At 45.5% G+C, this 15,493-nt stretch overlaps 1 protein-coding gene and 3 non-coding genes across 4 annotated transcripts; all 4 read left to right on the forward strand.

Moving 5' to 3' along the window:
• The first annotated feature begins 3,393 nt into the window (after positions 1-3,393).
• RPL23 (ribosomal protein L23) lies at positions 3,394-11,767 on the forward strand. Its single transcript, XM_040436654.1, has 5 exons — positions 3,394-3,493; positions 5,911-5,994; positions 6,388-6,516; positions 9,317-9,430; positions 11,639-11,767. The coding sequence occupies exons 1-5, from the start codon at positions 3,481-3,483 to the stop codon at positions 11,719-11,721; spliced, it is 423 nt and encodes a 140-aa protein (XP_040292588.1). The 5' UTR covers positions 3,394-3,480; the 3' UTR covers positions 11,722-11,767.
• On the forward strand, positions 5,073-5,206 carry LOC121006689. Its single transcript, XR_005780371.1, has one exon. It is a non-coding gene; the product is annotated as a small nucleolar RNA SNORA21 (small nucleolar RNA).
• Positions 6,089-6,221, forward strand: LOC121006687. Its single transcript, XR_005780370.1, has one exon. It is a non-coding gene; the product is annotated as a small nucleolar RNA SNORA21 (small nucleolar RNA).
• LOC121006690 lies at positions 11,340-11,472 on the forward strand. The gene has a single exon (XR_005780372.1). It is a non-coding gene; the product is annotated as a small nucleolar RNA SNORA21 (small nucleolar RNA).
• Positions 11,768-15,493: the final 3,726 nt, after the last annotated feature.

A 15,493-nucleotide genomic window follows, 5' to 3' on the forward strand; every position in this document is an offset into this window, starting at 1 on the left:
CTATCATACTCCATTGTGGTCTCTCTCTCTCAAGCTGGTGTGAACCTAAAAGGGATTACTACAATACTCCTAACAGCTTCACTACACTGAGATCTGCTCATAAAGCTAATCTACATATTACTGCTTTATTCATAGGTACAATGTATGATTAGAAAGACACCAGTAATATACGTTAGCTTATAAGCATAGAACAAACAGATATGTCTATGCGGTAATGCTAAAGCTTAGGGCTCTTTCACACCTGCGTTATTGTCTTCCGGCATAGAGTTCCGTCGTCAGGGCTCTATGCCGGAAGAATCCTGATCAGGATTATCCTAATGCATTCTGAATGGAGAGAAATCCGTTCAGGATGCATCAGGATGTCTTCAGTTCCGGAACGGAACGTTTGTTGGCCGGAGAAAATACCGCAGCATGCTGCGCTTTTTGCTCCGGCCAAAAATCCGGAACACTTGCCGCAAGGCCGGATCCGGAATTAATGCCCATTGAAAGGCATTAATCCGGATCCGGCCTTAAGCTAAACGTCGTTTCGGCGCATTGCCGGAGCCGACATTTAGCTACTATGGCAACCAGGACTTTAATAGCGTCCTGGGTGCCATAGTAACACTGAAAGCATTTGGAAGACGGTTCCGTCTTCAAATGCTTTCAGTACACTTGCGTTTTTCCGGATCCGGCGGGCACCTCCGGCAACGGAAGTGCATGCCGGATCCCAACAACGCAAGTGTGAAAGAGGCCTTAGTGGTTTATCGTGCATGTAGAGATCCCAGAAGAGATGTAAAAAAAAATTCTGTTCTTTATTTTTTCTCTCTTGGATTTAAAACCATATTAAAAGGCTATACTATAATAAATAATATATAATCATGTAATAATAATAATAATAATAATAATAAGGCCTTACTATATTGAGAATAGTGTTTTTTTTTCTTCTAAAACCTATTAGCGGTACACAGCTTTCACTGTGGAGCGCTCATTAGTGCAGCCTTTACCTATCCCCCTAGCTAACCTTCCCCCCTTTCCCCGCCCCGTGTTAATAAAAAATAAAAAAAACACCTCCTCGATTTGCTTGCGCTGCTGATTGGAAGCTCAGGATAGGACCTGCGAGACGTCATCATGCTGGAGCGCAGGTCCTGTCCTGAGCTTCCATTCAGCAGGAGGTGAGTGCTTTTTTTAAATTATTTTTTTGCAGAAGCAGAGAAGAGGGCACTAAGGGGGGGGGGGCATTATTTTAACTGGGGGCACTAATGGGGGGCATTATTCTAACTGGGGGCACTAATTGGTGGCATTATTCTAACTGGGGGTATTATTCTAACTGGGGGCACTAATGGGGGCATTATTCTAACTGGGGGCATTATTTTAACTTGGGGCACTAATGGGTGGCATTATTTTAACTGGGGGCACTAATGGGTGGCATTATTCTAACTGGGGGCATTTTTCTAACTGGGGGCACTAGTGGGACATTATTCTAATTGGGGTCATTATTCTAACTGGGGGCACTAATGGGGGGGCATTATTCTAACTGGGGGCACTAATGGGGGCATTATTCTAACTGGGGGCACTAATGGGGGCATTATTCTAACTGGGGGCACTAATGGGGCATTATTCTAACTGGGGGCACTAATGGGGGGCACTATTCTAACTGGGGGCACTATTCTAATGGGGGCATTATTCTAATGGGGGCATTATTCTTGCGGAGGGCACTAATGGTTGGCATTATTCTTCCTGGGGGAGACTAATGGGGGCATTATTCTTCCGGGGGGAACAAATGGGGGTCATTGTTCTTAGTGGGGCGCACTAATGGGGGCATTATTCTTACTGGGGGAACAAATGGGGGGCATTATTCTTACTGGGGCGCACTAATGGGGTCATTATTTTTACTGGGGGACAAATGGGGCGCATTATTCTTACTGGGGGACTAATGGAGGCATTATTTTTAGGGGGCATTAATTCTGGGGTGCACCAATGGGGGCATTATTCTTACTGGGGGACTAATGGAGGCATTATTTTTACTGGGGGCACTAATGGGGCCATTACTCTTACTGGGGTGCACTAATTGGGGGCATTAATTCTGGGGTGGACTAATGGGGGCATTATTCTTACAGGGGGGCACTAATGGGGGGCATTAATTCTGGGGTGCACTAATGGGGGCATTACTATTACTGGGGGCACTAATGTGGGCAGTATTAATTCTGGGGGGGGCTCTAATGGGGGCATTGCTATTACTGGGGGCTCTAATGGAGCATTATTAATTCTGGGCGGCACAAATCGGGGCATTATTATTATTGGGAGCCACAATATGATAGCTACTTAACACCACGTTGCCCCCATTGTCTTATAGGTGCGAGTCCCACAGCTGGGACCTGCACCTATATTAAGAACGGAACCCCGCAAGTGAAGGAGGGCGCACTGAGCATGCGCAGCCGCCCTCCATTCATTTTCTATGGGGCCGGCAAAAATAGCCAAGCGCTGGCCCCACAGAAATAAATGGGAGCAGGGGCCGCACATGCGCGGTACGCTCCATTCACTTCTATGGGGAGCCGGCTTGGTGGTGGCCGGACCGGAGTCCTCCAGCCACCACCTTGCGGGGCTCCATTCTCGATATAGGTGCGGGTCCCAGGGGTGGGACCTGCATCTATAAGACAATGGGGCATATCTTAGCGATATGCCCCCATTGTCCATGGGACAACCCCTTTAAGCCACGCCCCACAACCACACACCCCTTTGGGTGTGGCTTAACTTGGCCGGTATTTTTTGCTGGGAATGGTGGCAACCCTAGCGCTCGCCCTTTATGGCCATTTATTGACGCAAGTCCTAGACATTACCAGGGTGTGGATCACACCATTAAATTTGTTGCACCAAGAAGATACTCATCAATGACGTTTGTAATGTTCCTCCTGTCCATATGGGATACTTAGTGTAAAACATGTGGATGGTGATGCCATTACATCCTGCAGTAAAAGAAAACTGGCTTAGTTGTCCATAGCAGCCAATCAGATTCCACCTTACATTTTCACAGCTCCTTTGGAAAATAAAAGGTGGACTCTGGTTGCTATGGGCAACTAAGCCAGTTTTGATAAATCTCCCCCACTATGAGGAACCAGGCCAACTATGCTCCTGCATGGGGCTGCACGATTCAGGGGCAGCAGTGAAATAGGAGGGAGAGGATTTTTCATGGTTTTGTAGTTATTAGCTTCTCTATAAAAGCTCATCCAGTTTGTTTCCAGGAGGCCTTTGAATCTGGATGAGACGGACGTCCCTGCATTGCAAGCAAGCTGTATTTTAGTAAAGGTCCCGTCACATTTGCACCTTGCAGGGTTACCAACCCTAGAAGCCTTTCCATAGGCTCCTACTAACCGGAAGGTTGGCAGTACGTAAAATGCGCGCCGCCAACTGCGTTATCACGTGACCCGCCCGCCCAGCTCGCTCTGTGGCTGGTACTATATCCCGGCATCCTTTGCGGCCTGCTTTCTCTTTCCGGGAACCAAGATGTCTAAGAGAGGTAAGGGTCGCGACTGCCGCATTGCAATCCGTGTCCATCTCCTGTCACAGCGCCCAGTCTGAGTCTTGTCGGCGCCCGCACACGTCTCCCCCTTGTACACTGGGCATGTGACGATGGGTTGAGGGTCCGGGACGGATCTTCTCTGGTAGTGGAGCACGGAGGCCTGCACAGCCATGTTTGAGAGCTCTGTATGTAAGTTGTATGTGCTATGGTGGGTTTGGGCAGGGGGTGGTCACCGGGTGCAGTGTGCCATAGTGTAGCCTCAGTCGTATTGGGGATTCGTAGCTGCCCATATGATGCCAGCCTGTCATCTCATCCCCTCTCTCCTACTGTACCCAGCTCGGGGGTGGTCTATGTCAGAGCTCCTCACCGCAGTAATGGTTAATGGTGGCTCCTAACCCAGACTTCATTCCTGTTCATGGGCTCCTTGTAGGGCATTGGCTGGTACACTAAACACAAAACATGCGGACAGCACTTCCGTTCTGCGGCCCCTCAAAAAAAATAAGAGCATGTCCTAGTCTTGTCCGCAGTCACAGCCAAGAATAGGAATTTCTATCATAGAGACAGCCATGTGCGGATCCGCAATTTGCTAAGCGCAAAACACTTGCGGACGTGTGAATGGACCCCAAGTAGTATAATGGTAGCCGTCTCATGGCACATGTAACTAATGTCTAGTTACAGCTTCAGTACATTCACGCTCCAAACTCCCTTGGTTGTGTCTTATTTGTCCTGTTGTTCTCGATTTGTGCATTATGTCGTTTTGACCATTCTTAAAGGGGTTGTCTGGGTTTAGAGCTGAACCCGGACATACCCTTATTTTCACCCAGGCAGCCCCTCTGAGGCTATAATGGCATGCTCCGATGCGCTCCCTTGCCTTGCGCTAGATTGCGCAGGGCAAGGGCCCTTTTGTTTATCATAACACACTGCCATGCAGAAAATTCCGTCCGGCAGTGTGTTCGGTGACATCACCAGGCTTCCTGGCAGCCCCATGGAGAGCCCCGGTATGTCACCGGATCTCCAAAAAATTCTCCGATGCTCAAGTCAGGGGGGCTGCTGGGGTGAAAATTGAGGTATGTCCGGGTTCAGCTCTGAACCCAGACAACCCCTTTAATTTATTCCATTATAAAGTATGGGAATCCCTTTAATGGGGTTGTGCCCCAGCACTGGCTCCTTCCCTCTATGGCCTCAGCTGTCCCTTTACACTCCCAGGATCTCGACTTACATTTTGACACTGCTGCAGCCTCTCACTGGCCACTGAAGTGAGCTGCTACCTTTGCATCACATGACGCACGTGTAGTAGATCACTGCTGCAGAGCCAAAACTGTAGTTTACATCCTAGGGAAGCGGGTAAGTAGGCTTCCCTTCACAGGTCTGGTCAAGGGGAGGGGGATTTAGCCTGCTCAGTACTTCCCCCTCTTGCTCTCATCCATTCCTGTGGTCATGTACCTCCGATTCCACAGCGCTTGCAATGGAGGGGTAAGTACTGAGCAGGCTGTCTCCTTCACATAGGAGGATTTTTAGGTCATCATTCCTTCCGGGGCACTGTACATCTTAGATTGGATGGGCGCACTGTCTGTACCCTCTTCTTTAAAGCACTTGCTGTGTCTTCACAGTGGCATAGTGAGTTGTCGTGGAAGAGGAGATGAACACATTATTTTTGGGTGAAGGGGCAGCCACATGTGCTGTACTACTTCAATCAGTAATGTGACATGCCTTATTAGATTTCTTGGGGAGACAGAGGGGGACCAGCTTGGGTGCAGAAAATGGAGGCGATGAGTGGGATTGTCACTCCGTTGACCAGGTTTATTCCATTATAAAGTATGGAATCCCTTTAAAGGGGTTGTGCCCCAGCACTGGCTCCTTCCCTCTATGGCCTCAGCTGTCCCTTTACACTCCCAGGATCTCTACTTACATTTTGACACTGCTGCAGCCTCTTACTGGCCACTGAAGTGAGCTGCTACCTTTGCATCACATGACGCACGTAGAGTAGATCACTGCTGCAGTTTACATCCTAGGAGGGCAGCCAGCATAGGGAAGCAGGTAAGTAGGCTTTCCTTCACAGGTCTGGTCAAGGGGAGGGGGATTTACCTAACCACCATTCTCCCCCCAAAAGTGCCCAAACCATTTAGGATAAGTCAGGTAACTTAAAGGAGGCAGTGGAGTGGAGATAGCCTGCTCAGTACTTCCCCCTTGCTCTCATCCATTCCTGTGGTCATGTGAGCGCTGTGGAATCTGGTACAATGGAGGGGTAAGTACTGAGCAGACTGTCTCCTTCACATAGGAGGATTTTTACCAAACCCTGGAGAACCTCTTTAAAGCCAATATTTAGATGTTTATAATGACTTCTAATGGACTCTGGAGTTATGGAACGCTGTGTGACAGGTTCAATGTACTAAATCTTGTGCTTTTTCTTCCAGGACGTGGAGGTTCTTCTGGTGCGAAATTTCGCATCTCCCTCGGTCTCCCCGTGGGCGCAGTTATCAACTGTGCTGATAACACAGGTAACAAGCCATGCAAGGTGTATGTTAGGTCATCATTTCTTCCAGTGCATCGGGGCACTGTACATCTTAGATTGGATGGGCGCACTGTCTGTACCCTCTTCTTAAAGCACTTGCTGTGTCTTCACAGTGGCATAGTGAGTTGTCGTGGAAGAGGAGATGAACACATTATTTTTGGGTGAAGAGGCAGCCACATGTGCTGTACTACTTCAATCAGTAATGTGACATGCCTTATTAGATTTCTTGGGGAGACGGAGAGGGGACCAGCTTGGGTGCAGAAAATGGAGGCGATGAGTGGGATTGTCACTCCGTTGACCATGTTTTTTTGTGTTCTCATTTTTATGGATTGGTCTGTCTTGTCTGTGATGTTGATTCCTTTCTGTCCATATTTGTTAGGTGCCAAGAACCTGTACATCATCTCCGTCAAGGGAATCAAAGGTCGCCTGAACAGACTGCCAGCTGCTGGCGTTGGCGACATGGTGATGGCCACAGTTAAAAAAGGAAAGCCTGAACTAAGAAAAAAGGGTGAGTTGCATATGCCAATCTGTCCTACCTGAGACGCTTGAATTAAAAATGTAATTCTCTTACTTTAGTGTGGTTGGTTTGCGCAAACAATCGTATGCATAGTTTGTTGGTCACTGTAGTGTTAATCTTTTGACGTGTCAGGTTTTACTTGGTGTGATTCAGGTCCTGAGACCCCACTGATTGAAAATGAAGGGCCAGAATCTGTCAGCAGAGAACTCGGACCCCTTTTTAATTATCAGCTGTCCTCAATGCGAAGTGAACAGTGTGCAGACTCATAATAGATGGATCTGTACGTTGCACACTCGATGCTAGGGATAGCTGATCATGGCTAAAGTCTCAGCTGAGAGAACCTGCCCCTTTTTGTTTTGGCGTCCAGATCCCCCAACAGTCAAAACTTGTGACTTGTCAATGTAACATGTCAAAGGTTTTATAAAATGGACATCCTTTAAAGGGGTTGCGCACCCTTCGCAGGTCTGCTTTTACCTGCTCTCCGGCACTGGCTTCCACCCACCAGAGTCCATTTCTCCCCTGCCTTGGCTTCTCCACTGCGCTCCCAGCATGTAAACTTCAGTTTTGACGCTGCTGCAGCCATGACCTGTTCCCTGCAGTGTGACCACTTGTCATGACACAAGGGTAGCAGGTCACCGCTGCGACGACTTCAAAACGGAAATGTACATCCTGGGAGCAGAGCATCTGAGGCTGGGGAGAGGAGTGTGGAGCCAGGGTGCGGGTAAGTATGCTTCCCTTAGCAGGTCTGCCCAAGAGGTGCACTACTCCTTTAAATGTATCTGGGTTTTCCCAGCACATTTAGGATCTAAGTACCTGATTTTGGGTGTGTAACTGCTGTCTGTATCAGGCTGTTTAGGATGATTTGGCCTAGGGCTGAAACTATTCATCGATGTAATCAAGGCAAAAAAAAAATCCTCTGCAGTTTCCCCGCATCGAGGATTCGTTTAAATCGCATGACCATGGAGCGTGAGTGAAGTGAAGCCTCTCACTAAACGCTCCGCGGCCTCCCGACTTGGCACCGCGCTGCACTGTCCAGGGCCTTGTGTGCACACAGTCGGTGCGTTGGCTGACGCTGTGTGATGTCAGGTCCCTCCCAGTGCATGCTGGGAAGAAGACTCGGTCCGTCTCCTGTGGACTCCATGTCAGCGCCAGGAAAGGTAAGTATAAAGTTAGCGGGGGGTTTGAAGGGGGCACCTGTGATTTGAACTGGGCTGATGGCGCTGGAGAACATGGATGATCATGGCAATGGCATGGAGGGGCTGGTGGAGTGGGGGGTGGCATAGAAGGGCTGCTGGTGCTGGGTGGGGGACATGGCATGGAGGGGCTGATCTAATGGGAGTGGGGACATGGTGGATGGCATGGAGGCACTGGGGGAGGGGGACATGTCAGCACTAGGAGAGCAGCCAGCGTTGGGAAGCAGGTAAGTAGGCTTCCCTTCACAGGTCTGGTCAAGGGGAGGGGGGTTTACCTAACCACCATTCTTTCCCCCAAAGTGCCCTAACCATTTAGGATAAGTCAGGTAACTTAAAGGAGGCAGTGGCGTGGAGATAGCCTGCTCAGTACTTCCCCCTCTCGCTCTCATCCATTCCTGTGGTCATGTACCACCGATTCCACAGCGCTTACAATGGAGGGGTAAGTACTGAGCAGGCTGTCTCCTTCACATAGGAGGATTTTTAGGTCATCATTCCTTCCGGGGCACTGTACATCTTAGATTGGATGGGCGCACTGTCTGTACCCTCTTCTTTAAAGCACTTGCTGTGTCTTCACAGTGGCCTAGTGAGTTGTCGTGGAAGAGGAGATGAATACGTTATTTTTGGGTGAAGGGGCAGCCACATGTGCTGTACTACTTCAATCAGTAATGTGACATGCCTTATTAGATTTCTTGGGGAGACAGAGGGGACCAGCTTGGGTGCAGAAAATGGAGGCGATGAGTGGGATTGTCACTCCGTTGACCAGGTTTATTCCATTATAAAGTATGGACTCCCTTTAAAGGGGTTGTGCCCCAGCACTGGCTCCTTCCCTCTATGGCCTCAGCTGTCCCTTTACACTCCCAGGATCTCTACTTACATTTTGACACTGCTGCAGCCTCTCACTGGCCACTGAAGTGAGCTGCTACCTTTGCATCACATGACTCACGTGGAGTAGATCACTGCTGCAGAGCCAAAACTGTAGTTTCCATCCTAGGGAAGCAGGTAAGTAGGCTTCCCTTCACAGGTCTGGTCAAGGGGAGGGGGGTTTACCTAGCCACCATTCTCCCCCCCCCCAATAACCTTAGATTCACATTCTGGCAGAACAGCCTGCTGGAGTATACCGTATTGAGTATAGCGGGATACAACCAGCTATATGCTATCATTGACTATAATGGGGTCGAAGGCCATCTGGCCATGTTCTGGCATGCATGCTGGGTATCGTCCAAAGCTTTTTTGTTCTGTCTGCCAGAACACAGCTTGAATGCTGTAACAAGGCCGGACCCATTAGTCAATCGCTGCAGTATCCAGCTATACCCAATATGGTACATTCTAGTCGGCTGTTCTTCTGACAGAATGTATATTGCAGCTGTGAAAGAAGCCTTGTGTGTGCAATTATTTGCTATACCACTGTAAGAAATAAAAATATTTTTATAAAGCGATGTTATTTTAAGAAGGTTTTTCTTATTAGAGTACTCGATTAATCGTAAAAATAATTGGTGGAATACTCGATTACTAAAATAATCATTTGCTGCAGCCCTAATTTGGCCTGTGGAATGTATCTGTTCAAAGCCTGCTGCTAAAAATGGACTTTCTTATTACAGTGCATCCGGCAGTGGTAATACGACAACGAAAATCGTATCGGAGAAAAGACGGGGTCTTCTTATATTTTGAAGACAATGCAGGGGTGATAGTTAACAATAAGGGGGAAATGAAAGGTATGTATGAAGTCTCATCTGCTGTGGTGACATGATTACGGAGCATTATTGTGATTTGGTTGGGGGATGGTTACAGTACTGAATTCATTACTTCATAATCCCTTTGTTTAATGTACTAAATAAAATTAGTTTCATAGGAGAGCTTTGGTAGTCAGAGGCTTTCCCATAGTTTGCTAGACATTTCTAGTCGGGTACTTCGTATTGTCATCTTTTTAAAGGGCACCTGTTACTTTAAATGGGTATTCCCATCTCAGACATTGATAGCATATTCATATGCAAAAGTAGGCTCCAGCTCGCCTGTACCTCTTTTGTACCAGACGTGCTCAGTTGTAGTCCGATTCCTGACTTTTTGTAATCCACAAAGTAAAAACCAGCACCGTTCTTAAAAGCTGTGACTATCCTTTGAGTACAGCAAGCACATACAAATGATCACAGCACCCTGACACTCAACGTGTTTCAGACCAACTACATGTACTTAATCATTACTTATTGCTATGATATGCCATCAGTGTCTGAGATGGGAATGCCCTACGATCAGCTAACAAATACATGTTTATGTTGCAGTAAGACATTATATTAGCAGTCATTTGTCACTAGTAGTTTCCCCTCTTACAGGTTTGCATTTGTTTTGTTAAGGCAACCAGAAACTTCCCCATCACTGAAATGTACATGTACACCAATAAAACCCTGCGTTCAGTGAAAGTCAGACTGTTGCCCACACTTTGCATGACATGAATGTACTGGATTGGAAAGGAGCCTTATTGCTCATCACAAAGATTGCCTGGTACGATCAGTATATGCAAAATGTAGGCCAAGGTTTTTCTTACCTTGTTCAGCATTGTGGTTCCTCTTTCTTCACTTCCTATTATGCTGAAATGGATACCAGAAAGGTTCTAATCATTGGCGTAGTGATATAAGGTGCTGCCAGGCTGTTCTTCCATTAATGAATTGAGACTATCCTGAAACCCTTAGGGTCATTTGCATAAAAGGAATCTGTCGCCACTTTATAGCTGCCCTCTCCAAAGCATGAGAATGACAGGAATGTGGATTTCAGCGCATTTTGTTTATAATGTAGTTTCTGATAAGCGTACCATTTCTAGCCTCCATGCTGGTGTGCAATGAGCTGAAGGAATAGCGGTGCCCACCCTTCTCGCTGATTGACTGTTTCTGCCTAGGGAGGACTGGGTCCGTCAGCAGCAGGTGAGTGACTCTTTCCCTGCTGCTCATGAATGCAAGGACTTATTCCTGCCAGTGCAGAAGTTAGTAACTTGTAAAGTTCTCAAACTGTATTCGGGGAGACAACATAAAGGCGGTGACAGATTCCTTTCAGACATAGCGGTTCTGGCTATTTTGCTCACACATTTGGCAATGACCATGAATTCAGACAGCAGAAGAAATGGTAACACTGATTTCTTATCCGTTGCCTGTTGCCTTTCTTTAGGATTTATTGTGTACAGTTAAAGGGAACCTGTCTGGCCTCGTGACAGCTGCATAAGTAGTGACAGGCATGCTGATTTCAGTGGCCTGTCACTTGGGCCAACCCTTTAGACCAGGCATGCTCAACCTGCGGACCTCCAGGTGTTGCAACACTACAATTCCCAGCATTCCCAAACAGCCTACAGCAGGGCATTGTGGGAGTTGCAGTTTTACAACAGCTGGAGGACTGCAGGTTGAGTGTGCCTGCTTTAGACCCATCTCAGACATTGATGGCCATGCATGTGCTGCTGCTCTTCGGGGGTCTGGGTGCGGGTCCCACATCTGGGGCTTGCACCTATCTGACATTGATGGCATGTCCTAGTGATCTGCCATTGATGTCTGTGATGGGCTTTGCAGTGTGTGGCCAGTGAGGAGTCTGAAATTCTAATTTTCTTTGTGCATTTTGCAGCAGAGGATATGGTAAGACCAAGCACCTCTTCTTAAAGCACTTGCTGTGTCGTCACAGTGGCATAGTGAGTTGTCGTGGAAGAGGAGATAAATACGTTACTTTTGGGTGAAGGGGCAGCCACATGTGCTGTACTACTTCAATCCGTAATGTTACAATGTTTTCTTTCTGTATATAGAAGACCCAAATCCCACAAATGGCCTGAAAGCCAATTTAAGGAATTGAGTGAAGTAGATTTGAGCTCAGTTTTTGTTAACACCACTGGTATTCTTAATACAGCAAGTTATTATGTATAGTTTCTTATTTTTATTTTTTCCCCCCTTCAGGTTCAGCTATCACAGGCCCTGTGGCAAAGGAGTGTGCAGACTTGTGGCCCAGGATCGCCTCCAACGCAGGAAGCATTGCGTGAACCTACCCTCTTTGTACAATAAAATAAACTAACAAAATCTGGTATACCAAAGTGTTTGTCATGGGAGCTTGGACGGTGATATGAAAGTGACAGGATGAATGGGGGGTAATGGGCTCTCTTGTGGTGGCAACATGAAAAATGAGTAAACCTTAGGCTAGGTTTACACTTGAAATTTTGTATTCAAGCAGCCTTAAGCTGGTTTACACTTTACACAGCAGATATTGGGTTGGAGGCCAAAAATTGAGAATATGTAAGTTGGATTTCAAAATGCTTGATACTTTGGTTCTTGGAAGATAGCTGCTGCCAGACGCCACAGGCAGCAGCTTTACGGCCCTTGCCCTAGTGAGAACACGTGCTTGGATGCGAGATACATATTTTCATTGGAGTTGTTAATTTGACAGAACAATAATTGTATTGCCCCAATTACATATGGAGGCCCTTAGAATTCTATTAGACCCCCACCTCTGAGGTTTATACAGAGCTGTAGCATGTAAATGAGCACATGGATCTGTTCACACTTCTTTTCAGGGGTCTATTGCGCTTTTACAGACAGAATTGTATAAAGAACGGAACTTTTGTTTTCTCAAAACAAACCCGACACTCTTCATTCAGAATTATTGCCACAGGTCTGCAGTTTCCATCATGATTTTTATCTGACTTGTTGGAAGGCTTAATCGGTATACTTTTAATTTAAAATGCTTTTTGTTTGGGTCTGCTTTTTAAAGTTTTTTTTTTTTTTTTTTTTTATTGCTCTAAGGCCAGTTTCAAATAAGGGAGTGGTCTGCTGGAAACATGCTTTGTGTGGGAGAGCCATTTCCCATCCTAGACTCTTCTAACGACCTCACATAACATGACTTTTCATACAATGTATTATGTGTAGCTGTACTCTTACACGTAGCTTTTTTAAAGGGGCTATCCATGAGAAAATATTTGACATCCTCTGACTATGTAATCAGTTTCAGATCTAGCTTCAGCTCCCCGGAACAGCTGATCGGCATTGATGTCATAATAATGACCTATCCTGGGGATAGGTCCTCTATCACTTACCAGATAACTCAGTTGAAATGGCCCTGAAAAAAAATAATCTAAAAGGAACCTCATTGTAGGTGGGTCTAAACTGGCAGCAGGCGAAGCCAATACAAGTAATCAGGGTGCCAAAATAGCTGTTGCCACATTGGTAGTAGGTAGGGCTAATGCAGAAATGACATACCCCTTTGACGATGGCACAGAGCTATTGGGCTGCTTTCACACGTCCATATTTGATCAGTGACTGAGCCAAAACACTGAATGGAGCCCACAGATATGGTATAAGGCCTCATTAGGGTTTCACTTTGTAATGGGAATTTTTTTTTTTTTTGCAGTCGTCTGTGTTGAAAAAGATATATGCCAAATGTTAAGATGGATAATATTTAGAGGTTGCACACTGATCAGTTTTGTAAAAGTAGGCAACATTTGTTTTTCAATGTTAATTACTTTAATTGGGAAAACTAGAAATCACAAGCTTAAAATATTAAAACTAGACACTAAGATTAATAGGTAGTATGATAGGCAAAACGTGTGATGTTAATCAACTTTGAATGATGCAATCCCTGCTTTTGTTAGCTTGGTGACGACTTTTGTGATGCTCAACTACCCTTAACAAGAATTGTTTTTCTCGTTTGTCCCTGACCATTTCGTTAAACTTTTTTTTTTTTTGTAATCCGAGTAATTCCTCTTTCTGCAGTATCATTGACCACCTTAAGAGCGTTCACATGGCTTCTTATAAAATCACTGCAGTATTCTGTCACGTTGTGGATCCCAAACAATTCAAAGAACGTCTCTTTTATTAGTAACAATGTCTCAGGTCTTTTTCCTTCAAAAACTAGGATTTTACCCTCTAATAATTTCATTTCTATTGCAGATTTGGTTTCTAAATTTTTAGTCATATTTTCCTTAACAGCCTGAGTTATACGTTGGTCCAAAAAAGCCAATCCTACGTTTGTTTCTGACAGATACCAAAGGTGTCTCTTAGCAACTTTGAGAGCACTTTTTTGACGTCTGCATCTGGGTAAAGTGCTCAGAAGCTGTAGCATATCCAAATCATTCTTTGGAGCTGATTATCAGATATACAGATATAGGAATCAGGAACTGTCCCTGGTAGTGATTATAAAGGCTCAAGAGAAAATACTTTGTTTCCTTTTGAAATGCAGTGTTCAAGAATGCTCTTAATTACAGCATGCAGATACATCCCACCAGATGGTGACACTACAAAAAAAAGACAGACGGATATCAGTTGAAAATTCACTAGCACCTCCCCGTTACCCTCTGAATAGGGCTTACACCAAATAGATAAGATGACCCTTGCATACATGACTGCAATCTGTAATTTAAATTAGCATCTAAATTAACTTAGCTGATATGTAAAGAATTTAGACTTTATGTATACAAACAGATTGTAAACACCAGTATTGTCTAAAGCTGTTTTACTGTAACATGTGACTCATTCCAGTTTCATCTGGAATTTCCCGCCAAAATGTCTCATAAATGCATGTACTGTGAAATAAAGAAATCCGATGTTGACCATTCATGTTTCAGTGCAGAGTGGTTCAATATGTCCCAGCTGGAAGCGAGAACTTTCATTGTAAGGGAGGTAGAGGTCTGGGACCGCAGTGTGGAACTATATCACAGCCACCTCAGATGTGAACGAGCCCATCAACTTACAATTGCCTCGTGCAAAAAGCGAACATATATGAGACTGACAAAATGTGCAACCCGTTTCATTCCTTTCAATTCTCGTTGAGGAATATTCAACTGTTTAGTGAAGAGGACAATTTTAAGTGCATATATTGCCTTTGCCGTCCACCTTGTTTGATGCAGAGCCCCTGGGATCCTCAAACTGAAGTTGTTTTTAGACCAACCTCCTAGGTACAGGTGTCAGAGTAGTAATAAAAGTGATCAATGTGTGCAACCCCTTAATATTATCCAATCTTCTTGAAATTTGATATATATGTCTTTTACATCACTGAGACTCGGGGCGTAAGCAAAGTCATGAAAATCACATCTTTGGAAAAATGAAATGCCATAGGCCTTAGGCTACACTCACACGACCGTATGTGTTTTGCGGTCCACACAAAAAAAAAATTACGTCCGTATGGCTTTTTTTTTTTTTTTTTTTGCGGATACATTATAATGCCTATCCTTGTCCGCAAAACAGACAAGATCAGGACATGTTCTATTTTTTTTTTTTGGTGGGGCTACGGATCAGACACAGATGGCACACGGTGTGCTGTCCACATTTTTTTGCGGACCCATTGAAATGAATGGGTCTGCATCCTATCCGCCAAAAAAACGGAACGGACACGGTAACAAAATACGTTCCTGTGAATGTGGCCTTATGTGAAAAATATTGTATTTGTAATAATTGTGCTCCACATATCAGTATGAGGCTGTATATAATATTATTCAACCAATGCATACAACTTTTATTTCTATATACACTGGGGCAGATTTACTAATCCTGTAGACAATCACCAGATATATCACAGTAGCACAGGCTACACACTAAACTGTATACCAACTACTGGTTGGCTTAGTTATATTTTTCCCCTTCGTCCTATGACAGCACCAGCAGAGAGGGTCCTCCACCCAGGACAGGAAACCCACAGATATGTAAGAAGGAGGAGCCTCTCCCTTCCTTAGTGGATTCCTGTCCTGGGAGAGGATTCCTACCAGCATTCTGCTGGAGAGTAGTTTCTGTCCTTATTAGGGCTCTTTCACACAAGTGGATCCCGTG

This window comes from Bufo bufo, chromosome 6 (assembly GCF_905171765.1).
Source record: "Bufo bufo chromosome 6, aBufBuf1.1, whole genome shotgun sequence".
Taxonomy (NCBI): Eukaryota; Metazoa; Chordata; class Amphibia; order Anura; family Bufonidae; genus Bufo; species Bufo bufo.